The sequence below is a fragment of the Triticum dicoccoides genome, chromosome 2B (genome assembly GCF_002162155.2).
Source record: "Triticum dicoccoides isolate Atlit2015 ecotype Zavitan chromosome 2B, WEW_v2.0, whole genome shotgun sequence".
Lineage (NCBI taxonomy): Eukaryota > Viridiplantae > Streptophyta > Magnoliopsida > Poales > Poaceae > Triticum > Triticum dicoccoides.
In genome coordinates, this window is record NC_041383.1 from 220,329,194 (window position 1) to 220,354,850 (window position 25,657).

The 25,657-nt window shown below is 48.0% G+C and overlaps 1 protein-coding gene across 1 annotated transcript; it reads left to right on the plus strand.

The window, feature by feature from the left end:
• Positions 1–738: 738 nt before the first annotated feature.
• LOC119363178 (NADP-dependent glyceraldehyde-3-phosphate dehydrogenase) lies at positions 739–12,262 on the plus strand. The gene is made up of 9 exons (XM_037628489.1): positions 739–1,057; positions 1,627–1,820; positions 1,941–2,069; positions 10,237–10,356; positions 10,453–10,589; positions 10,670–10,825; positions 11,265–11,643; positions 11,739–11,855; positions 11,964–12,262. Exons 1-9 carry the CDS (start codon positions 913–915, stop codon positions 12,075–12,077), a joined length of 1,491 nt encoding a protein of 496 aa, XP_037484386.1. The 5' UTR covers positions 739–912; the 3' UTR covers positions 12,078–12,262.
• Positions 12,263–25,657: the final 13,395 nt, after the last annotated feature.

The window sequence follows — 25,657 nt, forward strand, 5'->3', positions numbered from 1 at the left end:
ACTGTTCAATTCCAAGAGAAAAAAAAAAGACAAGGAAAAGGCTACGCAAGTCGTTATATTTCCTCCGTTTCATGTACCGATCAGATTCGTACCGGCCGGCCGGCATGCTCTCCATGAACTGCGCATCACCTCTTTCCCGCACCACTCGGTTTCGAGGCGCTATCGATGAGGACGAGGCCTGGACCTCAAGCTGTTTTACGTTACCAATCATGGCCTGGTGGTTCGGGTGGTTCGCCGCCCAACATCACGACGCGACTCCACCGGGACCCGGCCGAGGCGTCGAGCACGCCGAGCGTACGTACGTGGACGCCGCCGGCGCCAGGCACCGTCTTCCCTCGGCGAATGGAGCTGGGCCGCGGCGCGCACTCACGGTGGTCCATGGCACGGCACGGCCCCGGGCGTTCAAACTGCCCGGACTGGGGCAGCGGGTTGGAGTGGTTGATACGTGTGGCGGGAGCTGGATGATATTTTCCGAGTTACCATTGACGGCCAGAGGGATGCCAAGTCCAAAGCCGCACACACGGCCCTGGCGGCCTGGTGTGCGGCAAACTGCCACCCGTATTAGGCGCACGAGGTTTGGTCTCGCGTCGCGTGGTACTATTCCTGCAGTGGTTTCTTCCGTCCGTTTCCTCGCTTCTCCATCACACCCGTCGCAGCCGACCACCCGCCCACGCGTGGCCATCATCCTCGGCGCCTCCTCCTCCTCCACCACCTCCGCTCTCTACTTAATCCCGCCCCGCCACAGCTGCACCACTCGCACACCCATCAGCACCAACCACCGTCCCCCCCGAGCCCCTCACCGCCACTAGCTGTGTGCTTAGTGGCTAACCTGCAGAGTGTCCCTCCCGTTCCGCTCACCACCACCACACACCGCACGTACGTACACTTGCTTCTTCTTCTTCTTCTTCCCCGATGGCGGGGACGGGGGTGTTCGCGGACGTGCTGGACGGCGAGGTCTACAAGTACTACGCCGACGGGGAGTGGCGCGCCTCCGCCTCCGGCAAGACGGTCGCCATCGTCAACCCCACCACCCGCCAGACGCAGTACAGGGTGCAAGGTGCATGCCACGCTTGACGCTTGCTCCTCCTCTTGTTTATTCTTTCCGGCCACGAGAACCCAGCACGCGCTAGCTGCCTCTAGCGTGACCGGCTGTGTGAGCAGAGTGAGCCCGCTGGTCTGAGATTGCTCTGCTCTGCTGCCTCAAGTGATTCAATGCTTGACGGTGACTTGTTAGTGTCGTCGTTGAAATCTTTCGATACTTCCGAAGCAAACATAAGTTTCATCGGTGCAACTAATACTGTACTCCGCGCGCACTCACCATTAGTTGTAGGAGTACGAAAGAATTGACCGACCCTGATAGGGCCTCCTGTCCCTTTCGATTCTTTACTGGCGCCAATTGAATGAACTTGGTGAGAACTTTTCATGGTAGAAATCAACTTTGGAACCTGACTTATAATTCGCTCAGCAATGTGGTCAGAAATCGCTTGAGACGGAGGTCCCATGGTAGGACCGCATATACCATATGAGAAAGAATCCATGTAGCATTGCTGCGTAGAATCGTATGACAAGATCCAGATTCCCAGAACTTTTGTTGCTGATGAATTTGGTTCGGCCGCCCTTGTTCAGCATGCACACAGGAGGAGGTGAACAAGGTGATGGACGCCGCCAAGGTGGCGCAGAAGTCGTGGGCGCGGACTCCGCTGTGGAAGCGCGCGGAGCTCCTCCACAAGGCGGCGGCCATCCTCAAGGAGCACAAGACCCCGATCGCCGAGTGTCTGGTCAAGGAGATCGCCAAGCCGGCCAAGGATGCCGTTTCTGAGGTCACCAGCGTTTGCACTGTCCATGTGGCCCCTTATAATTTGTTGCTGTGGACCTGTGGTTGTTCTTCTTCTTCTGATGCTAAGAGACAATTAAGAGATGCGTGGTTTGGTTTGATATAGGTGGTGCGGTCCGGCGATTTGGTGTCATACACGGCCGAGGAGGGTGTCCGGATACTGGGGGAGGGCAAGCTGCTGGTATCAGATAGCTTCCCCGGTAATGAGCGCAACAAGTACTGTTTGAGCTCCAAGGTACACCTTTTTTTTTTCGAAAAGGGGGATCCCCGGCCTCTGCATCAGCATGATGCATACGGCCATCTTATTAACAATAAATCATCCACAAGGTCTCGAAATCTCAAAAGTAGCAAAATAAAATGAAGAAGAAAGGCTCACACAGAGCCCAAAGGCTAGATACACAAGCTAGCCAAATAAAGGATAAATCACAACCGGTTGGCTCAAAAATAGATAGGTAAACTAATTGCCTATCCTATTACATGACCGCCATCCAAACCGGCTGAAGATATTCCGAGCTACCGTCTCCCATCGGATAGCACCAGTAACCAAAAGCTCCCTGGCCTCCGTCGGAGTGAGTAGCGACCAGGAACGGATAAGTGCCGTAGCTCTGAAGATAACCTGCAAAACATGAATGTTTGTTGTTCTGTTAAAGACAAGATCATTTCTGCAATTCCAAAGCGCCCATACTAAGGCGCACACCCCCAAGCGAATATGTTTTGCTAACCCGGGCTCTACCCTGTTGAGCCATATTCCAAACAACATGTTAACCGAGCTTGGTGGATGAATATTAAAAGCAACATGAACAGTTATCCAAAGAATTCTAGCTAGTGGGCAATCAAAGAATAAATGATTAATGGTTTCACCCTGATCACAGAAACTACACCTAGTAGGTCCTGTCCAATTGCGCTTTGTTAAATTGTCCTTTGTTAAGATAACTTGTTTGTGTAGAAACCACATAAACACCTTGATCTTTAAAGGAACTTTGACATCCCACACATGCTTGGAAGAAGGAATCGAGCTCGAATTAATAACATCAACATACATTGATTTAACTGTGAATTCACCCGACCTAGTGAGATTCCAGCGCAGTTTATCAGGTTGTTGTGAAAGTTGGACTTGCATCAGTCTCCTAACTAGATGTAGCCACTGTTCCCAACGATTGCCCACTAACGATCTTCTAAATTGAATATTAAGGGGTATTAAAAGAAAGACCGTTGCAACCAGAGCATCGCGCCTTTGGACAACACGATACAACGACGAATACTGGATTGCAAGGGGTGTACCTCCGAGCCAAGTATCCTCCCAGAATCTTGTGCTGGCACCATTACCAACTATATGCTTTGCCCTCTGAAAAAAATGAAAGCTTAACTTTCATGAGCCCTTTCCAAAAGGGTGAATCAGTTTGTCTAACCGTGACCTGAGACAAAGTTTTGGTTTGAAGATACTTATTACGAAGGATTTGAGCCCAAGTGGCGTCAGTTCCTGAAGATAACTTCCACAACCACTTACTAAGAAGGCATCGGTTCTTAACCTCGAGATTTTCAATCCCCATACCCCCTTGGTCTTTCGGCCTACAAATGATATCCCACTTCGCTAACCGGTATTTTCTTTTTAGCTCATCTCCCTGCCAAAAGAAACGCGATCGATAGAAGTCCAGTCTTTTCCTTACACCAACTGGGACTTCAAAGAAAGACAAAAGAAACATGGGCATGCTCGTGAGCACCGAATTAATAAGAATTAAACGGCCTCCATATGACATGAGCTTACCCTTCCAACAACTTAGCTTTTTCTCGAATCGATCCTCAATACACTTCCATTCGTTGTTCGTAAGCCTACGGTGATGTATAGGAATTCCTAGGTATGTGAATGGCAGCTCCCCCGAACCACATCCAAACAATTGTTTGTAAGCTTCTTGTTCCTCCTTGGCTCTACCAAAACAGAACAACTCGCTTTTGTGGAAGTTAATTTTGAGCCCACTCAATTGCTCAAACAAACAAAGCAACAGCTTCATATTTCTTGCTTTTACCAAGTCATGCTCCATGAAGATGATAGTGTCATCAGCGTACTGTAGGATGGAAATTCCTCCATCCACTAAATGAGGCGCCAAGCCTCCTACTTGGCCAGCCTCCTTGGCTCTCTGTAACAGAACTGCCAACATGTCCACAACTATGTTGAACAGAATAGGGGACATCGGATCTCCTTGCCGCAAGCCCTTGTGTGTTTGGAAGTAATGACCAATGTCGTCATTCACTTTAATGCCAACACTACCCTTTTGCGTGAACGATTCAATCTGGCTTCTCCATACGTCGTCGAACCCTTTCATACGCAAAGCTTGTTGCAGGAAAGGCCACTTAACTTTGTCGTACGCTTTCTCGAAATCCACTTTAAAAATGACTCCATCGAGTTTCTTCGAGTGGATTTCATGGAGCGTTTCATGCAAAACCACCACCCCTTCTAGGATGTTTCTATCCGGCATGAAAGCTGTCTGGGATTGCTGCACCACAGAATGCGCAATCTGTGTGAGCCTATTAGTCCCAACCTTGGTAAAAAATTTGAAACTAACATTCAAAAGGCAGATAGGCTGAAACTGCTCAATCCTTAGAGCATCGGTCTTTTTTGGTAGCAACGTTATGGTTCCAAAGTTCAAGTGAAATAGTTGAAGCCGTCCAGCAAAAAGGTCATGAAACATGGGTAAAAGATCCCCCTTGATAATATGCCAGCATTTTTTATAAAACTCCGCCGGAAACCCATCCGGCCCGGGAGCCTTATTGTTCTCCATCTGAGAGATGGCATCGAAAACCTCCTTTTCCGTAAACGGCGCAACCAAAATAGCATTATCAGAAGCAGTTAGTTGAGGCACATCCTCAAACCTGGACTCATCGAGAGACACAGCGCTATCCTCCGGCGGTCCAAATAACTGCTTATAATATTCGGTGATGTAAAGCTTTAGATTATCGTGACCAACAATTGTGCCTTCATCTTGCTCGAGCTGGAATTTTTTTTTCTTTCTGTGTTTGCCATTCGCAATAAGGTGAAAGAATTGAGTGTTCGCATCCCCTTGGATTACTTTGCGAACCTTTGCTCTGAGCGCCCACTTCAACTCTTCTTCGCGGAGGAGTTCCTTTAACCTCTTCTCCGCATCAAGCTTACAAGTCAATTCAGCAGACTGCAAAATTGTTGATTCAGCTTTAACATCTAGGGATTGTATAAGATCCAGGAGTCTGTCCTTCTCAATCTTATAAACTCCACTTAGGTGCTTTGCCCATCCCCGGAGAAAGCTCCTCAAATGCCTAATCTTATTCTGCCATCTCTCGACAGACGATCTTCCTCCAGTATCCGTAGCCCACTCCCTGGCTACGAGATCCAGAAATCCTTCTCGTTCAAACCACGCCGTTTCAAAAGAGAAGGTATTTTTGTTTCCCACAATCCTTGGCTCACCTGAATCTACAAACAAAGGCGTGTGGTCCGAAATCCCGCGCATGAGAGCCTGAACCGTGACGAGGGGGAACTTCTGTTCCCATTCGGCACTTGCTAGTACCCGATCCAACTTCTCATATGTCAGATTGGGTAAAGAGTTAGCCCAGGTGAATTGTCGACCAGAAAGCTCGATCTCTCTCAGATCCAAACTCTCAATGATGGTGTTAAACATAAAAGACCATCGGCCGTCAAAGTTATCATTATTCTTCTCATCCCTCCTCCTAATGATGTTGAAATCCCCCCCAACCAAAATGGGGAGTTGCTCAGATCCGCAAATACGAACCAGGTCGGCCAGAAATTCCGGTTTAAGCTCAGGTTGTGCGGCCCCATAGACCGCCACCAGAACCCAGTTAAACCCATCTACTTTAGACCGGACTCGAAATTTGACCGCGAAGTCACCCATAACAACGCTCCGGACTTCAAGGGAATCACATCTCACACCAAGCAAGATGCCACCGGACCTCCCTCTTGGAGGAAGACAATGCCAATCGAAATCCACACCTCCCGACAGCGCATTAAGAAACTGTGGCGCAAAATTATCCCTACCAGTTTCAGAGAGTGCAATGAAGTCTAACCGGTGCTCTAAAGATGCCTCCGCTAGAAACCTACATTTAGCCAAGTCCTTAAGACCTCTGCTATTCCAGAATATTCCTTTCATAGGTCATCATGGAATTTTTTGGCAGTACGAATCCTAGCACTCCTACGTACCGCAGAAGCAGGGTACACCTTCCGCTTCCACTTACGTTTAGGAATGTTATTTCCCGCAACCCGGTCCTCATAACCGTGCTCCGGTTGTGCAAAAACTACATCGTCCACACAGGGTTCTTCCTCGTCCGACTCCGCAGACGGAGGAACAAGATCCGCACAGAAATTGTCAAGCACTCTTACCCCCAATGCATCAATCTCCGCATCATTCATAGGTCTTACTGCCGCTAGGTTTCTAATGGTTTCTAATGCCCGTTCTGCTTCCAAATCTAATAGATCGTTAACCGAGTTTGAAATTTCAGAATTATTATTCCCAAGCGACACCCCTACTTGGTTTGCATTATTAATGATCTCATCCTTAGAGAAATGCAAAATGGAATTGGATAAATTTACTGACATACCGGTAGTGACCTCAACATCACGAAGCTTGGCCGCCCGCATAGCGCACCGCTGCTGCATATCATCCACCTCTGGAAGGTCCTGGAGACGAGAGCTCATCCGTCTCCCCTCGGAGACCGGGTCTGGGATCCCTCCGAAAGCAATTACCTCCTCCCGAGTAGCGGCACTCGGAGGGGGCCTGGACGAGGGAGACCTCCGAAGGTTGGGAGAGATGGCAGGGGGAGTGTGCGCCAGGGCCGCCTGCCCTAGTCCGTCCCCCCCAGCTCTCGCCCTCGCAGCCGAGTACACCACTGGCTCGACCTCCGTCGAAACTAGGGGGTCTGGGGCCACCTGCCCCGGACGCCTGCCTAGCGCCTCCGGCGACCCCTCGACAATCAAAGCTCCCGCGTGGCCATCATCCAGGGCCAGCTGCCCCAGAGATGGACCACCACCGCCGGATACTGGCGCCAAGGGTGTCGACACAGGCGACAAAGTAGCATGAGAGGGAGTCGGGGCCGCCTGCCCCGACGCCCCTCCCCTCGGAGAAGGAACCAAGCCGAGCTCATGCCGGCTGCACAAGGGCACCGATGGCCCTGGGAGCACCGGCGGCCCCTGAGGCTCCACCGCGCCTACAACCGAATCACGGGTGCTGTCCGTAGGCCGGAGCGCCGGTCCAAAGTCCAAGACCGGGAGCGAGTGCTCAAAAGCATCGTCAGAGTCAACCCGATCACTCCACAGGCGAGGAGGGGCTGACGTCGGCTGAAAGGATCCAAACCGCAAAGTGTTATGAGGCCGAGACGAAGTTGGAGACGGCTCCACTCCGGATCCGCTCGCGGGCTCCTGAGCTATAGGACCCGATCCATTGGACTCCTGTCCAGCCTCCTCAGTCGATCCCCTGGAAGCACCAGCATCATCTCCCCCTTCGTGCATATCCACGTCAGTACCAGCAGCCACCTCAGCAAATAACTCCGCATCCTCAAACTCGATCTCAAGGGGAAATACCTCTCCCCTATATGTCCAATTGACAACGTCCGGAACGTACTCTATGTCCAGAATACTGACTTGCAATCTGGCCACCCCCTGTGCTCGAGTAAACGCCATATCAACCTGTTCCGTTTTACCAACCATAATACCCAAACTAGCCACCACACGAACATCAGCCAGTGCCTCAGATGGTGCCCCAGAGAAGCGCAGCCACACCTGTGTAAGAGGCTTCCCCTTAGGCTCAACTTTCTTCCATTCGTGAAACTCCAAAATACCATTGGTACCTGGCACCTTACACATCCCAAAGCTCAGCAAGCGCTGCAAGTCCTCCACTGAAGGGAACTCAACTCTGAACACTCTTTCTTTAACGGAGACAAGGTCCCACTAAAAATCACCCGGAGCCAACTCCTGAAGCCTCTGCACAATCTGAGCCTGTGAGACATCTCCCTGGGTGATCTTCACCAAACCAGTAGTGAGACACTGAGTAACAACTGGAATCTCCCTCGCAGCTGCGGACTCAAAAAACATCAGCTCAGCACAGTACACGCCGTACACTGTAAGAGCTAGAATCTGCTCCCTCAAAACAGGGCACTCCCCCGATGCATGTGTTGGCTTTCCACAGGACTCACAAAGCTGAGCCACGCATTCTGCAATGAAATGACCTTTCTCCCCGCACCGGTAACAAAGCATCCTCTCTTCTTGCGAGCATACTTGGATGCCCGCTCTACATCAGCCCGGCCAGCAACCTCGGTATCCTTCGCAGTCCCAGGAACCTCAACATCGGCAAGCGCATTCACCACCTCCATCGCGTGGGGTGGTAGCTCATGGGGAACCTGTTCAGTCTCCATTGCCGCATCGGTAGGGCCATCAACCCTGGGTGGAGGCGGCCGGCGAAACCTCCCTCGGCCTCCACCACGACCACGGTATCCACGAGAACCACCTCTCTGTCTGTTATCCGGTCCTGAGGCCCCCTCAACAAAGCCTCCATCTGGCCCTAGAAACGGTCTCTTTGCAGACCCGTCACTCTGCCAAGCAAATCCACGGCCTCCTCCCGTGGAAGAGGATCCTCGATGCTGACCCGCACCATATGCATCATATCCGTCATCCCCCCACTTGCCTCGTGGTGGAGCATTTGGACCCCCATTGTTATTAACCTATCCGGCCTGTGTCTGTGTCTGCCCAAGACGGTTCTGCGCCTGCCGAACGGCAAGATGAGGCGGGAGGGCACGTTGCTGACCACCTGAAGACACATGCACGGCCTCGGTAGACACTCCAGCACGGCTAGCAGAAGCTACCCCCGGCGCCAAGGGTCTGAGCCCGGCCGTACCCACCGCCGCCGTCACAGCGGCATGCACCACCGGCGGGGGAGGCCGCTGCTCACCCCGGCCCGCAGCAGCCGTAGCCGAGTCCGGCGCATGGGGCCTTTGCCCGCCCCGCCCAGCCGGCAACGAAGCCGAGGCCCGGGCTCCCTGGGACGTGGGGCCTTGGTTGCCCGCCTGCCGCCTCAAAGGAAAAGGGGGAGCACCGCGGTGCTGCGTTGGAGGTGCTCCTCCCCGCCCCGCAGCAGCAGTGGCCGGCGCCGGTGGCCGCTGTCCGAGCGGAGGGGTGCCGCGGCCCGACCCTTGCGCCGGCGGCGGAGCAGCTCCGCCTTTTCCCGCCGCGCCACTTGCAGCGGGAGGGGGTGCAGTCCCCCGGCCAGTCATAGGAATCAGCGGTGAGATCCTCCTCGCCCGGCGAACACCGCAGACTGGATACCCACGTCGCCCCGACTTACGAACCCTAACACCTCCCACCGACGGCGCAGGGAAGATCGTAATACCGCGATTGTACGTGCATGGCTCGAGAGATATACCGGGCTGGGCTGCAGAACAACCATGGGCCTCATACCCATGTTTCTCCGGCCCAAAACCCACACCGCCCGCAGCCGATCGAACCGGCCCAGCCGCACACAGCAGCCGTTCCAGCGCGGCCGCCCTCGACGTTTGAATCGAGACCGCCGCGGCCGCCATGGCCGGCGCCGGCGATCCCAAACTCCGGGACGATCTCCTCGCCTTCCTTCTCCGTTTAACCGTAACCCATTCCTCCGGACGAATCAGATCAAAAACAGTAAGCTTCAGCAAACTAACCTTTGGTAAAGGACCTTTCCATGGCCGAAGCGCCGTAGTCGCCGTCTTCCGATGAACAATCCGGCGAATCATCTCGATCTTCTCTCCGGCGTGAAGCCCCGCGCGAGCCGGATCCTCCGGGGGAACGACCCGATCTACCGTCGTCGCCACCTCCTCTTCGGAATACCCTGAAAGAAAAAATTCGCAGATAATTTCAGACGGGGAAGGGGACGGCGGCGACTCCCCCGGCGGCTCCGCCCCATCGTCTTCCACATTGTCATCATCAGAATCCGCCAAAGCCCAAAACCGGCCCCCCACCCGCCGGCGATCACCGGCGCTGGCCGGCGGATCCGCCTTCGGACGCAGAGCACCCTCGCGGTCGCCCTCAGAGCGCATGGCGGTGTCTAGGTGACTATCTTGTCAAGAAGATATCATAGACTATATCAGCTCCAAGGTACACCTGCATTTCAGTGTGGGTAATTTTATTAGCCCTGGCATCTGATAAATCATGCGAGACGTGTGTGTGCGCTCTCTAGTCCCACAACTGTTGATCTGTTCTCGTTTACAAAGAAATTGTCTGAATATAGAAGTATGAGCAGGTTACCCATCTTTCTTTCCTATAAATTGTCTGAATGTAAGGCCTAAGCTTCTACTGTACATAAGCTTCCTTGTTCCCTGAATTGTATCAAATTCCCTACACTAATGATCCGTCGATACTATTTTGTTCTGCATCTCATGCCATTTCATTCATAAAGGTACCTCTTGGAGTAGTTTTGGCAATCCCACCATTTAACTATCCTGTCAACCTGGCGGTTTCTAAGATTGGCCCGGCGCTAATTGCTGGCAATTCTCTTGTGCTCAAGCCTCCGACTCAGGTATATGATTTTCATAGATAACTTATTTCGTTACTGCATTTTCATTGTACTGAAATTTTTTAATCTGAATTCTGAAATGCTACTGTGCAAAATCAGGGCGCGGTGGCAGCGCTCCATATGGTACACTGCTTTCACCTGGCCGGTTTCCCAAAGGGCCTGATTAGTTGTGTTACTGGGAAAGGCTCTGAAATAGGTGATTTTCTCACAATGCACCCTGGAGTCAACTGCATAAGGTAAATAATGAGCTGCTTCTGCTTCTAGCATTCGTGCTTTTTACAGAGACGAAAAATTCATCTTTTTGTTTGTTTCTCAGTTTCACGGGAGGCGATACCGGTATAGCCATTTCAAAGAAGGCCGGGATGGTCCCGCTTCAGATGGAGCTAGGAGGAAAAGATGCCTGCATTGTGCTGGAGGATGCAGACCTCGATCTAGTCGCGGCAAACATAGTAAAAGGAGGCTTCTCATACAGGTACCGAAATAAGAAAATTGATTGGGTGGTGTTTCATATATAGGCCCAAACCACACATGTCTTCCATACGATTTGATCCATTGGGCATCTGGAATTGTTGAATTTATGGCCTGCCATTCCTTAGAGAGTCACAAGCAACAGCTGGAAATGAATAAAAATGTCTGTATATAACATCTTAGCTAACAGAACACATGTCATCCAAGTTGTGCCATGTATAACAGATAGTGGTGTCATATGCTTTTTCTTAGCTCACATAGTCACATGCTCCCATCCTCATGTCATAACTCATACTGTTTATTGTGAGTATTGTTGAGCATTGTGTCTTTTTCTTTCAGTTTCTGCTTGTGCTTTCCCTCTTCCTATCTATCTCATCTTGTTTGCACCCATGGTGCTCCTTGGAGTTACACTCACATATGCCATGAACTTGTGATCAACACAGTGGCCAGAGGTGCACTGCCGTAAAAGTGGTTCTGATCATGGAAGCGGTTGCCGACACCGTGGTGGAGAAGGTCAATGCCAAGCTGGCAAAGCTGAAAGTTGGCCCGCCCGAGGATGACTGTGATATCACCCCAGTTGTAACAGAATCCTCGGCAAATTTCATTGAAGGCTTGGTAATGGATGCCAAGGAGAAAGGTGCAACTTTTTGCCAAGAGTACAGGAGAGAAGGCAACCTTATCTGGCCGTTGTTGTTGGATCATGTCCGGCCTGACATGAGGATCGCCTGGGAGGAGCCTTTTGGCCCTGTCTTGCCCGTGATCAGGATCAACTCGGTTGAGGAAGGCATCCACCATTGCAACGCCAGCAACTTTGGGCTCCAGGTCTCTTTCTCTATTGTTGTGTCAACATATATATGTACCCTTAAGTTTTCTGAAGCTATTATGAATCTTGGATGCTCATTGTTTGTGGATTTCAGGGATGTGTGTTCACAAGAGACATCAACAAGGCAATCATGATCAGTGATGCAATGGAGAGTGGAACTGTGCAGATCAACTCCGCCCCGGCTCGAGGTCCAGACCATTTCCCCTTCCAGGTACCGTCGCTACCGTGTCCGCGACTCAGACGTCGCCGTGGAATTGATCCGACAAGCTCGTTTTCTCCTTCCGGTTGCTATATGATGTCATGTCTCTCTGGATTGCAGGGTCTGAAGGACAGTGGAATAGGATCCCAGGGGATAACCAACAGCATAAACATGATGACCAAGGTGAAGAGCACTGTCATAAACCTCCCATCTCCGTCCTACACCATGGGCTGAGACGTTCATGTACAGGAATCGGACGTTGTATAAGCACACGAGTACGGTGTAGAGAATTCAAATGTTTTGTAACCACGTGAGATCTGGAGATCTGTATCTGTATGCTTCTGCATGTACCTTGGCTGTTTTACAGTAATTTTTTAAAAAAATAAAACAAAATGAGAGCAAGCACGAATCTTGTTGCATCTACTGTTCTGCGCGCTTCTCCTTGATGATGAAATGCCGGAGAACTGTGCAAGGAGGCCAATCAAAACTGTACTTACCTGCTGATGAAACTAGCAACTTTGCCCGGGAAACACACTTTTAAAAGGATTAATTAGATAAACGCCACTCGAATTCTGACGATTGCGAGAAATGCCACTGCAATTTTCAAACTTAAAAACATGTCATTTCCAGTGGCATTTTTCAAAGTCTGCAGTGGCGTGTTTCAAAGTTTGCAAAAAATGCAGTGACATTTTCAAAGTTTGAAAATTGCAGTGGCGCTTCTTGGAATCGCCACAATTCAAGTGGGCCGTATGTGTTAGAACACAAGTAAGTAACTATAACAGCCTTTTGGGGCATATGGTCTCTCATGAACCCTGCATGGTAGTTGTATCTGTAAAGTCAGGCGTACAACTTTCCTTTAAAATTAACTGTAGCAGCCTATAGGGGTTATTGCCGACTCCCGCTATAAAACTTCTGCTCGGGAGCTATGATTCGGCAGGAGTTAGGCCAACTCCAACCCAGGGACACATTTGGTTTGTTCCTGTCCGTTTGGGTCCATACATATAAATGCCATGGCCCAACGCGTGGCCTTTGTACGCAAAATTTGTTTGCTGCATGCCGTCTTCACGCATTTCCGGCACAAACTTGGGTTGAATTTACGTCTAGACAGACGTTGAACGGACGTGCGCGTGTCATCTTGGTGTTCGCCCTCCGCCAGCAAGTCAGTCGGCCGACCACCTCCTACCAAGCCCTTTTAATCCAAGCGCGTGGAAAGGGCCCGCATGTCCGTTACCCAGCCACCCTACAGGGGTCCTTTTTAATGCCTAGCCCGTGGGCGTGGACCAGCTAGTCCACTTCCACTCACTTCCCTGCCCTCACGCGTCGGACAAGCCCTAGGCTGCACCACTCACCGCCGGCCACAATGATGTGGGAGTGGATATTAGGGAGGTCCGGGAAGCACGACATGAGCCCAGGTCGTCGTCTTGCTCGTGGGGGCTGAGGATCTCGTCGCCCATTGCGCTGCGGTAGCGGCCGTACGCGAATGTGGAGGTGTACCAGTGCTACTGCGACACGACCACCCTGTTGTTGTAGGGCGACACACACCTGCCGAACGGGTGGAACCTCAGCCCAGATCTGATGCCCATGCCTCCCACCCCGGCCAGCGGCCGCACCGTCTTTTGGAGATCAACCGCTGGGAAGCCCAACTGCCTCCGGACCTCCTCCGTGACTTGAGGTACGCCCTCGACTCATCGCTATGGGACACGTGGTTCTGGGACGAGCACGACATGCGGCAGTAGACGTTCTTGGTCGGTTGTGCTCCCAGCACGCTATGGGCGCGTGCTCGTGCTCCCACCCCCCCTATGTGCATGCTACCCACCCTAGCTCATACATGGGGGCGTACACGGGTGCACACGCGTAGGCCATGGCCGTCCCCGCCACAGTCACCATCGGACGACCACGATGAAGAGGAGGACGAGATCCTTAAGAAGGTGCTCGAGTAGTCCAAGCTCGACTATGAGGTCGGCCACTGGGACGTCCTAGCGATGCAGCTCGCCTTATCGGTCGCAGGCGATGTAGTCGTCCTAGATCTAGAGGACGGGGTCGTTGGAGCCACGGGGGCGTACCCTGGGACCCAATATTGATGGGGCAATCTTGGACGTGGCCATCGACGGTGCTCTGCATGTCGGAATTAGTGTCCGTCCCGGCTATGCGGGTGGGTGCAGATACGTGGTCGTCGTCACCACCGCTTCGGCCGGTGGTGTAGTAGTAGCCACAGGCACCGCCCAACCACGTGTGACAGCCACTGCCCTTCGTCGACCTCATCGCGGACTGCGGCGACGGCCACTACTAGATCTAGCGTTTAAGTTTAAGTTTAATGTACAGGGCGACTGCCGGGACTTTTGGAGGCAACGTAATATATTTTTACTTTAAGTTTGTGAAATGCGTCCATCTGCGTTGGGCGCATCTACAGGCCAGTAGGTAAAAACAGATGCTTGTGTCTGTCTAGTTAAACAAACGGATAAAAAAGGGACAAAGATGGCGTCTGTTTGGGTTGTTGCGTTGTAGTTGGCCTTATATCTCGCTTACTGCGAGTGCTTCTTCTATCTTGCCTGAAACTTTGTCCCCGCGCTGTAACTACTGGCCGGGCCATTTACGTGTGTTTTCTATTCATTTGCTAGGTTTTTGTTTGCTGGGTTTTGTTCGTGGTTTTCTTCTGTTTTTTTTACTGTGTGGATTTCTTCTCTAGTTTTCACTTTTGGGTTGGCTTTCTTTTTTTTCTTTTGTTTTGTTTTATATCTTCTTCTGGGTTTTTTATTTCTTCACCGGTTTTCTTGTTGCCTTTTTTCTTTTCTTTTTCGGTTTTTTTGTTTCTTCCTCAGTTTTTCTTTCTGCCGTGTTTTTTCTACGGATTTCTTGTTTGCTCTTTCTCTTTAGTTTTCTTTTGTTTCCTTCTTTGGTTTTTCCCTTTCTTTTTATTTTCTATATTTTTTCTTTGGTTCTTTTATCATTACTAGTCAATGTGTACGTGCAATGCACGTTAATTTAGAAGTATATTAAGTGCATGCGGATATTATGTAGAATATTATGTGCATGTTATTATGTGATTAGCACTATATTTGGTATGAAATTAACTGCACGCTAAACGTGTTGAGCGCTCGACATTGAAGCAGTCTAGGTCATTGGATTGACATGATTTGATGGCCGAGATTAATTGGATCTACCCCTTTAGGTCCTTTTATATTGGTATAGATTAGTTTTCGTGAGTTTTCTTTGTTTGTATTCAAACTTTTTGTTTTTCTTGGTTTCTCTTCGTTTACTTACGAGTTTTCATGGTTTCCTCGGGGTTTTTTTCTTTGTTTCTGAGGTGTTTCTTTCTTCCATTTCCTCGGTTTCCAATGTTTATCTCCATTTTTTTTCTTCAACACATATACACATTTTTCATACACGTTTGTACATGTTATGCATACTTGTAGGCCAAACCAAATTGATAATTCGAAGAGACTTGCAAAGATAACTCAATCATACATAAAAGAATTCAGAGCAGCTTCAAATATTATTCATAGATAAACTTGATCATAAACCCACAATTCATCGGATCTCGACAAACACACCGCAAAAAGAGTTTACATCGAATAGATCTCTACAAGAGAGGGGGAGAACGTTGTATTGAGATCCAAAAAGAGAGAAGAAGTCATCTAGCTAATAACTATGGACCTGTAGGTCTGTGGTAAACTACTCACAACTCATCGGAGGGGCAAGGATGTTGATGTAGAAGCCCTCCGTGGTCGATTCCCCCTCCGGCAGAGTGCCGGCGAAGGCTTCAAGATGAGATCTCGCGGATACAGAAGGTTACGGCGGTGGAAATTGTGTTTCGTGGTGCTCCCGAGTGTTTTCGGGGTACGTAGGTATATATAAGAGGAAGAATTACGTCGGTGGCCGCCCGAGGGGCCCACGAGACAGGGGGCGCGCCCTACTAGGGGGGCGTGGCCCCCTATCTTCTGGGCCCTCGGAAGCTTCTTGACTTGCACTCCAAGCTCTCCGGATCACGTTCGTTCCAAAAATCATGCTCCCGAAGGTTTCATTCCGTTTGGACTCCGTTTGATATTCCTTTTCTTCAAAATACTGAAATAGGCAAAAAAACAGCAATATGGGCTGGGCCTCTGGTTAGTAGGTTAGTCCCAAAAATGATATAAATGTGTAAAATAAAGCCCATAAACATCCAAAAGGGGTAATATAATAGCATGGAACAATAAAAAATCATAGATACGTTGGAGACGTATCAAGCATCCCCAAGCTTAATTCCTGCTCGTCCTCGAGTAGGTAAATGATAAAAAAAGAATTTTTGATGTGGAATGCTACCTAGCATAATTCATAATGTAATTTTTTTTATTATGGCATGAATGTTCAGATCCAAATGATTCAAAATAAAAATTCATATTGATAAAAGAAATAGTAACACTTCAAGCATACTAATCAAAGTAATCATGTCTTCTCAAAATAGCATGGCAAAAGAAAGTTCATCCCTACAAAATTATATAGTTAGGCTATGCTTCATTTTCGTCACACAAAGATCTTCCCAACTTCTATACCCCCGATGACAAGCCAAGCAATTGTTTCATACTTAAATAATCTCAAACTTTTTCAACCTTCACGCAATACATGAGCGTGAGCCATGGATATAGCACTATGGGTGGAATAGAATATGATGATGGGGATTGTGTGGAGAAGACAAAAAGGAGAAAGTCTCACATTGACGAGGAAAATCAACGGGCTATGGAGATGCCCATCAATTGATGTCAACATGAGGAGTAGGGATTGCCATGCAACGGATGCACTAGAGCTATAAATGAATGCTCAACAAAAAGAAACTAGTGGGTGTGCATCCAACTTGCTTGTTCATGAAGACCTAGGGCATTTGAGGAAGCCATCGTAGGAATATACAAGCCAAGTTCTATAATGAAAAATTCCCACTAGTGTGAAAAAGACAACTTATGAGACTCACTATATGAAAAACATGGTGCTACTTTGAAGCACAATATATGAGACTCACTACATGAAGAACAAGGTGCTACTTTGAAGCACAAGTGTGGAAAAAGAGATAGTAACATTGCCCTTTTTATTTATTTTCTTTTTTTTCTTTTTTTTTCTTTTGGGCCTTTCTTTTTTTTCTTTTTGGCCTTTCTTCTTTTTTTTCTTCTTTTTTTTGGGCAATGTTCTAATAATGATGATCATCACACTTCTATTGATTACAACATAAGAATTACAACTCGAAACTAGAACAAGATATGACTCTATATGAATGCCTCCGGCGGTGTACCGAGATGGTGCAATGAATCAAGAGTGACATGTATGAAAAATAATGCTTGGTGGCTTTGCCACAAATACGATGTCAACTACATGATCATGCAATGGCAATATGACAAAAGTAAAGTATGTTATGATGAAAATGAACGAAACGGTGGAAAGTTGCATGGCAATATATCTCGGAATGGCTATGAAAATGCCATAATGGGTAGGTATGGTGGCTATTTTGAGGAAGATATAGGGAGGTTTATGTGTGATAGAGCATATCGTATCACGGGGTTTGGATGCACCGACGAAGTTTGCACCAACTCTCAAGGTGAGAAAGGGCAATGCACGGTATCGAAGAGGCTAGCAAAGGTGGAAAGGTAAAAGTGCGTATAATCCATGGACTCAACATTAGTCAAAAGAACTCATATACTTATTGCAAAAATTTAGAAGTCATCAAAAATCAAGTACTACACGCATACTCCTAGGGGGATAGATTGGTAGAAAAAGACCATCGCTCGTCCCCGACCGCCACTCATAAGGATGCACAAACCAGGTACACTTCATGTTTCAAATTTGTTACACGACTTTAACCATACGTGCATGCTACGGGACTTGCTAACTTCAACACAAGAATTCTTTAAATTCATAATCACCCAACTAGCATGACTTTAATATCACTACCTCCATATCTCAAAACAATTATCAAGTATCAAATTGATCATAGCATCCAATTCACTTCCTATGATAGTTTTTATTATACCCAACTTGGATGCCTACCATTCTAGGACCAACTTTATGATAATAGTAAATACCATGCTGTTCTAAAAGACTCTCAAAAAGATATAAGTGAAGCATGAGAGACTAGCAATTTCTTCAAAATTAAGACACCACCGTGCTCTAAAAGATATAATTGAAGCACTAGAGCAAAAACTATCAAGCTCAAAAGATATAAGTGAAGCACATAGAGTATTCTAGCAAATTCTAATCAAATAGGCTTCTCCCAAAAGGTGTGTACAACAAGGATGATTGTGGTAAACTAAAAAGCAAAGACTAATATAATACACGACGCTCCAAGCAAAACACATATCATGTGGCGAATAAAAATATAGCTCCAAGTAAAGTTACCAATGAACAAAGACGAAAGAGGGGATGCCTTCCCGGGGCATCCCCAAGCTTAGGCTTTTGGCTATACTTGAATATCTTGGGGTGCCATGGGAATCTCCAAGCTTAGGCTCTTGCCACCCTTTATTCCATGGTCCATAAAAGCTTTACCCAAAACTTGAAAACTTCACAACACAAAACTCAACAGGAAATCTTATAAGCTCCGTTAGTGAAAGAAAACAAAACCACCACATAAGGTACTGCAATGAACTCATTCTTTATTTATATTGATGTTAAACCTACTGTATTCCAACTTCTTTATGGTTCATATACTGAATTACTAGCCATAGATGCATTGAAATAAGCAAACAACACACGAAAACAGAATCTGTCAAAAACAGAACAGTCTGTAGCAATCTGTAACTAACACAAACTTCTGGAACTTTAAAAATCCTACCAAAATAGGAAGTCCTGGAAAATTTGTTTATTGAACAGCAGCAAAAAGAATCAACGCAAAATCACGTTCCTGTGATTTAACAAAATTATATTCGTGCGTGCAAAGTTTCTGTTTTTCAGCAGAATCAAATCAACTATCATCGTAGGTTATCCTATAGGTTCTACTTGGCACAAACACTAAATAAAAGATAAAAACACATCTAACCAGAGGGTAGATGCAAGATTTATTACTAAACAGGAGCAAAAACAAAAAAAACATAAAAAATTGGGTTGCCTTCCAACTAGCGCTATCGTTTAGGGCATCTCCAGCCGCGCCCCCAAGAAGGCCTTCCCAGGCGATTTTTTCGCGCCGGCGTCGAAAAAACGGCCCAGTCGCGCCCCCAGGACGCCGAAAATCGCCGGTTCGGACCTTTTTTCCGCCCGGCGGTCACAGGCCGAACCCGGCGCGCTGGGGAGCCGTTGGGGGCTCCGGCGCTAGGGAAAAGCACGCCTGGCCCACACCGACAGGGGAAAAGTCAAGTTTTTCTTCCCCCGACTCGCCTCGCACCCCCCGCGCCCTCGTCCACCACTAGCTGTATCCCGGCAACGGGCGCCGGCCTACTCCGCTAGATAGCCATTCCCCGCCGGAAAATAGCAGTGCTTCGCCGCGGCAGCCCCTCCCGCAGCACTAGGCGCTGCCGGTCGCCGTTTTCGGCCGCGGAGGCGCGGTTTAACGGCGGGTAAACGCCCACCGAGCGCAAGGTGTTCGGCGTTTTGACTGACTCGGCGATGGACTCCGATGAGGAGGAAGAGCTCGCCGCGCTGCTGGAGGAGGAAGCCGCGGCCGACGTCCAGGAAGAAGAGCATCTGATGGTGCTCGCCGCCCTTGCCCAGCTGCTGGCGAGCAATGAAAAGCCGCGTCGAGGTGGCTCGGCGCCGGGGCGGGTGAAAGCAAAGAACCGGCATCGTCTGCAAGGCTACTGCATGCTCTACTCCGACTACTTCGCCGATGCTCCACTTCATGGCGAGAGAACATTTCGGCGCCGTTATCGGATGAGCCGAAAGCTCTTCCTCAGGATTGTGAATTCCATCCGGGAGTTCGACAACTACTTCAAGTGCAAGATGGATTGCACTGGCGCTCTTGGATTCACCTCCATCCAGAAGTGCACGACAGCAATGAGGATGCTTGCATATGGAGCTCCTAGTGATTCACTCGACGACTATGGGCGCATGGCCGAGTCCACCAGCATAGAGTGTTTCTACAAGTTCTGTCGGGCAGTGGTGGCAGTGTTTGGGCCACAATACTTGAGAGCACCCAATGTGGAAGACGCTGCTCGGATCCTAGCCCAGAATGCAGCAAGAGGATTTCCTGGGATGCTTGGAAGCATCGACTGCATGCATTGGAAATGGAAGAACTGCCCATTTGGTTGGCAGGGGATGTACAAAGGCGCCAAAGGCGGTTGCAGTGTGGTGCTTGAGGCGGTAGCCACACAGGACCTCTGGATTTGGCACTCCTTCTTTGGTATGCCAGGAACTCACAATGACATCAACGTGCTGCAGTGCTCTCCTGTTTTTGCCAAGCTCGTTGAGGGCCATTCTCCTCCGGTGAACTTCGAGATCAATGGGCACCAATACAACAAGGGGTACTATCTAGCTGACGGCATCTATCCGAGATGGTCGACATTTGTGAAGACGATCTCAAACCCTGTGCCAGGAGGCAAGAACGCCTGGTTTGCGAAGCTTCAGGAGGCTTGCAGGAAGGATGTCGAGCGGGCATTTGGTGTGCTCCAATCTCGATTCGCTGTTGTTCGGTACCCCGCTCAGACCTGGTCGAAAGATCAAATGTGGGAGATCATGACTTGCTGTGTCATCTTGCACAACATGATCATCGAGAGCGAGCAAGAAGACCCAGTGTTTGACACTAAACCATACTACAGGTAGGGTCCTCTAGCCGAAGTTGATCACCAGCTACCGGCAACTTGGACTGCCTATCTCAGTATGCGTCAAGAGATCCGAGACCCACAGGTGCATCATCAACTGCAGAAAGATCCGATTGAGCACCTATGGAGGCTCAAGGGGGACACCGCGTGATGAAATACGAGTTTTTATTTGTTGAACTATATAATTTGTATTGAACTATTTGTTGTTGTACTATTTTGTTGAAGTATTTGATTTTTCTGTGATGAAATATGTGATAATGAATAATTATGTTGATAATTGAACGCCGAGACACGGCGAAACCACGCCGAATATGGGCCTATTCTCGTCCATATGGACCGTTTATTCGCCGAAATTGGGCTGCAAAGTGGGCCAATTTCGGCGCCTGGGGGTGAGCTGGGGGCGACGACTGGGCGAAAAACTGCCCCCAGCGCCGAGTGTATCGCCGGCTCGCCCCCAGGGGGCGATTTTTGTGCGTCCTGGGGGGGGCAACGGCTGGAGATGCCCTTAACTCCCCTAGCTAGGCATAAAGCAAAGATAGATCTAACGAGTGCCATCTTTGGCACTAAATTCATAAGTAGAGAGATTGTGATCTCTAGGGATTTCTCCCTTTTTAGCAATGGCTAAACCCTTAGGCAAAAATTCAAGAAATTCATTGGTAGCAAAAGGTTCCTTAACGATAGAGAGACAATTGGGGAGAACACTTATGGATTTGAGATCCGCGTCTCTCTTAGAAGATTCACCCTTTTTTTAGGAACATAAATAAACTTGGCAGTTTTAATAGAGGGTTTTGGAGTGTTTTTCATGGGGGAAAACATGGAACCTAAGTTTGTAATGATATCCTCAAGTTTACCGATTCTAGCAGAGTCTAGATCTATTTTTTCATTGACTATAGGTTCTTTTTTAAAGATTTTTCAAAGTAACTCCAACCCTAGATCCAAATTGGGTAATGTGATTATGAATTTTTTTATCCAAATTTTCAATCAACTCAACAGTGGCAATTTTATTTTCAATAATATCAAGTCGTTGCATCACATGTTCTAAAGTTAAAGTTGTTCCATTAACTAAAAGAGGTGGTGGGCCAAACAAATCTAACATAGCATTATAAGCATCAACGTATGGCTACTCATAAAATCACCTCCGGTAGCAATATCAAGAACACATCTATTCCAAGGAGTAATGCCTACATAAAAATTGCGGAGAAGAACGGAAGTGGCAATCTTCCTAGTAGCTTTATATTGGGCATTGCAAATTCTATGCCAAGCATCTTTTAAACTTTCTCTCTCCCTTTGCTTAAAATTGAGAATTTCTTGTTCGGGAGTGAGAATAAGGATAGGAGGACAGACCATAACGACAAGCAAAAATGAACTAACACATGAGCAAACAGAAAAAGGCAAGCGAAAGAGAGAGGAGGAGATTGAGAAAGAGAGGGCGAATAAAACGGCAAGGGTGAAGTGGGGGAGAGGAAAACGAGAGGCAAATGGCAAATAATATGCGAGGGAGATGGGTTTGTGACGGGTACTTGGTATGTCTTGACTTGAGCGAAGACCTCCCCGGCAACAACGCCAGAAATCCTTCTTGCTACGTCTTGAGCTTGCGTTGGTTTTCCTCGAAGAGGAGAGGGTGATGCAGCAAAGTGTAGCGTAAGTATTTCCCTCAGTTTTGAGAACCAAGATATCAATCCAGTAGGAGGCTCCTCAAAAGTCCCACGCACCTACACAAACAAACTGAGAACTCGCAACCAACGCAATAAAGGGGTTGTCAATCCCTTCACGGCCACTTGCGAAAGTGAGATCTAATAAAGATAGTATGATAAGATAGATATATTTTTGGTATTTTATAATATAGATGCAAAAAGTAAAGATGCAAATAAAAGTAGATTGAAAGCAAATATGATAAGAGATAGACCCGGGGGCCATAGGTTTCACTAGAGGCTTCTCTCGAGATAGCATAAGTATTACGGTGGGTGAACAAATTACTGTCGAGCAATTGATAGAAAAGCGCATAGTTATGAGATTATCTAGGCATGATCATGTATATAGGCATCACGTCCATAACAAGTAGACCGACTCCTGCCTGCATCTACTACTATTACTCCACACATCATCCGACTCCTGCCTGCATCTAGAGTATTAAGTTCATAAGAACAGAGTAACGCATTAAGCAAGATGACATGATGTACAGGGATAAACACATGCAATATGATATAAACCCCATCTTGTTATCCTCGATGGCAACAATACAATACTTGCCTTGCAACCCTTTCTGTCACTGGGTAAGGACACCGCAAGATTGAACCCAAAGCTAAGCACTTCTCCCATGGCAAGAAAAACTAATCTAGTAGGCCAAACCAAACTGATAATTCGAAGAGACTTGCAAAGATAACTCAATCATACATAAAAGAATTTAGAGAAGATTCAAATATTATTCATAGATAAACTTGATCATAAACCCATAATTCATCGGATCTCGACAAACACACCGCAAAAAGAGTTTACATCGAATAGATCTCCACAAGAGAGGGGGAGAACATTGTATTGAGATCCAAAAAGAGAGAAGAAGCCATCTAGCTAATAACTATGGACCTGTAGGTCTGTGGTAAACTACTCACAGCTCATCGGAGGGGCAAAGATGTTGATGTAGAAGCCCTCCATGGTCGATTCCCCCTCCGGCAGAGTGCCGGCGAAGGCTCCAAGCTGAGATCTCGCGGATACAGAAGGTTACGGCGGTGGAAATTGTGTTTCGTGGTGCTCCTGGATGTTTTCGGGGTACATAGGTATATATAGGAGGAAGAAGTACGTCGGTGGCTGCCCTAGGGGCCCACAAGACAGCGGGGCGCGCCCTACAGGGGGGCGTGGCCCCCTATCTCGTGCGGCCCTCGAAAGCTTCTTGACTTGCACTCCAAGCTCTCCGGATCACGTTCGTTCCAAAAATCACGCCCCCGAAGGTTTCATTCCGTTTGGACTCCGTTTGATATTCCTTTTCTTCGAAATACTGAAATAGGCAAAAAAACAGCAATATGGGCCTGGCCTCCGGTTAGTAGGTTAGTCCCAAAAATGATATAAATGTGTAAAATAAAGCCCACAAACATCCAAAAAGGGTAATATAATAGCATGGAACAATCAAAAATTATAGATACGTTGGAGATGTATCAGCCAGGCAACCCAGCTTGGCAAAAACTTAAGTCAAATCGATGCATATGATGCCTGAAGAGGTTTTTGGGAGAGTGTGAACACATATACGGTTACGCACATAGAAATATATTAAATGGCTGCTTTAAAGGAGCCCCAAGGTAAAATCTGGGTGTTGCATTTGAAGATGTGCGATCAAGAGGGCTCAAACAGGATTCGATTTATCCGAACAGGGCCCGGGATATTCTAATGATCAAAAAATAAAAAGGGAAATGATTTTACAATGAGGAAAGGGATAGTGGACTGACGTGGGCACACTTAGCCGTAGAAGCGCCGAAGGCGGGCTGCATTCCAGGGGTTTGGTTCAAGGCGGTCGTCGGCCGGGTTTCGAATGAGGTACACACCTCCTGCTAAAACTTCATCAATTATGAAAGGGCCCTCCCATTTAGGCGAGAGCTTGTTCTTTGCTTCTCCAGGAGGTGGATGGCGAGTTCTCCGATGATGTATGCCTTGGCCCGAACTTCCCTGCTCTGGTAACGCCTAGCCTACTGTTGATAAAATGTAGAACGAGCACGAGCGACATCCTGTTCCTCTTCCAAGGCATCTAGGTCATTGAAAGCACAAGTGCTCCCTAGATGGTTTTGGTAATTAATGTCAACATATATCTTGTTGGACTAACACTTTTATCTAGTATGTTTCAGATAAGTTCAACAATGGAGTGGCATGGACTAAAGGATGTGGGAACTCCTTCAAGATGCTAAGGACAAAGGATTGGCTCAAGCTTCAAGCTCAAGACTCTTCATTTTACATTTTAGTGATCCAAGATCACATTGAGTCTATAGGAAAAGCCAATACTATCAAGAAGGGATGAGGTGTTGCTTAATGGGTTTCTTGATCCACAGTGCTTAGTGATATGCTCCAAAACCCTCAACTACTTTCCCACTTCCACACAAGTGCACTAAACCTAAAGTCAAACTCGGCCCCACTAATTTCTATCCGGCGCCACCGAGTTTTGATGTCATAGCCACTGCCACAAACCCTAGGCAAATCGGTCTCACCGATAGGGATCTCGGTCTCACCGAGATGGGATTGTAATCTCTCTGTGTATGTCCATTATCAAAATCGGTCTCACCGAGTTTGAGCAATCGGTACTACCGAGATTACAATGCAAGATTCCTGGTTGACTCATTACCAAAGTCGGTCCCACCGAGTTTGTGTAATCGGTCCAACCGAGTTTGCCTAACCAACTCTCTGGAAAGCTTATTACCAAAATCGGTCTCACCGAGTTTGTGTAATCGGTCTTACCGAGATTACGTTATGCCTTAACCCTAACCGAACCGGTCTTACCGAGTTGCATGTCAGTACCACCGAAAATCCTAACAGTCACTAGGTTTACTAAATCGGTCCGACCGAGTCTGTTGAATCGGTCCCACCAAGTTTGGTAAATTGTGTGTAATGGTTAGATTTTGTGTGGAGGCTATATATACCCCTCCACCTCCTCTTCATTCGTGGAGAGAGCCATTAGACTGAACCTACACTTCCAGCATACATTTTTTGAGAGAGAACTATCTACTCATGTGTTGAGGCCAAGATATTCCATTCCTACCATATGAATCTTGATCTCTAACCTTCCCAAGTTGTTTTCCACTCAAATCTTCTTTCCACCAGATCCAAATCCTATGAGAAAGAGTTGAGTGTTGGGGAGACTATCATTTGAAGCACAAGAGCAAGGAGTTCATCATCAACGCACCATTTGTTACTTCTTGGAGAGTGGTGTCTCCTAGATTGGCTAGGTGTCACTTGGGAGCCTCCGACAAGATTGTGGAGTTGAACCAAGGAGTTTGTAAGGTGAAAGTGCAATTATCCCTAGGTGGTTTTGGTAATTCATAACAACATATAGCTCATTGAGCTAATGCTATTCCAAGACTATTATTTCAGGAAAGCTCAATGAATGGCATGGCATGGATGATGAAAGTG

Excerpts from the sequence above, each read along its gene's own strand:
- LOC119363178 (XM_037628489.1), top strand. The coding sequence starts at position 913 with ATGGCGGGGACGGGGGTGTTCGCGGACGTGCTGGACGGCGAGGTCTAC. Across the intron at positions 10,590-10,669 it reads CCTGGAGTCAACTGCATAAG|TTTCACGGGAGGCGATACCG; the intron begins GTAAATAATGAG and ends TTTGTTTCTCAG. Across the intron at positions 10,826-11,264 it reads AAAGGAGGCTTCTCATACAG|TGGCCAGAGGTGCACTGCCG; the intron begins GTACCGAAATAA and ends TGATCAACACAG.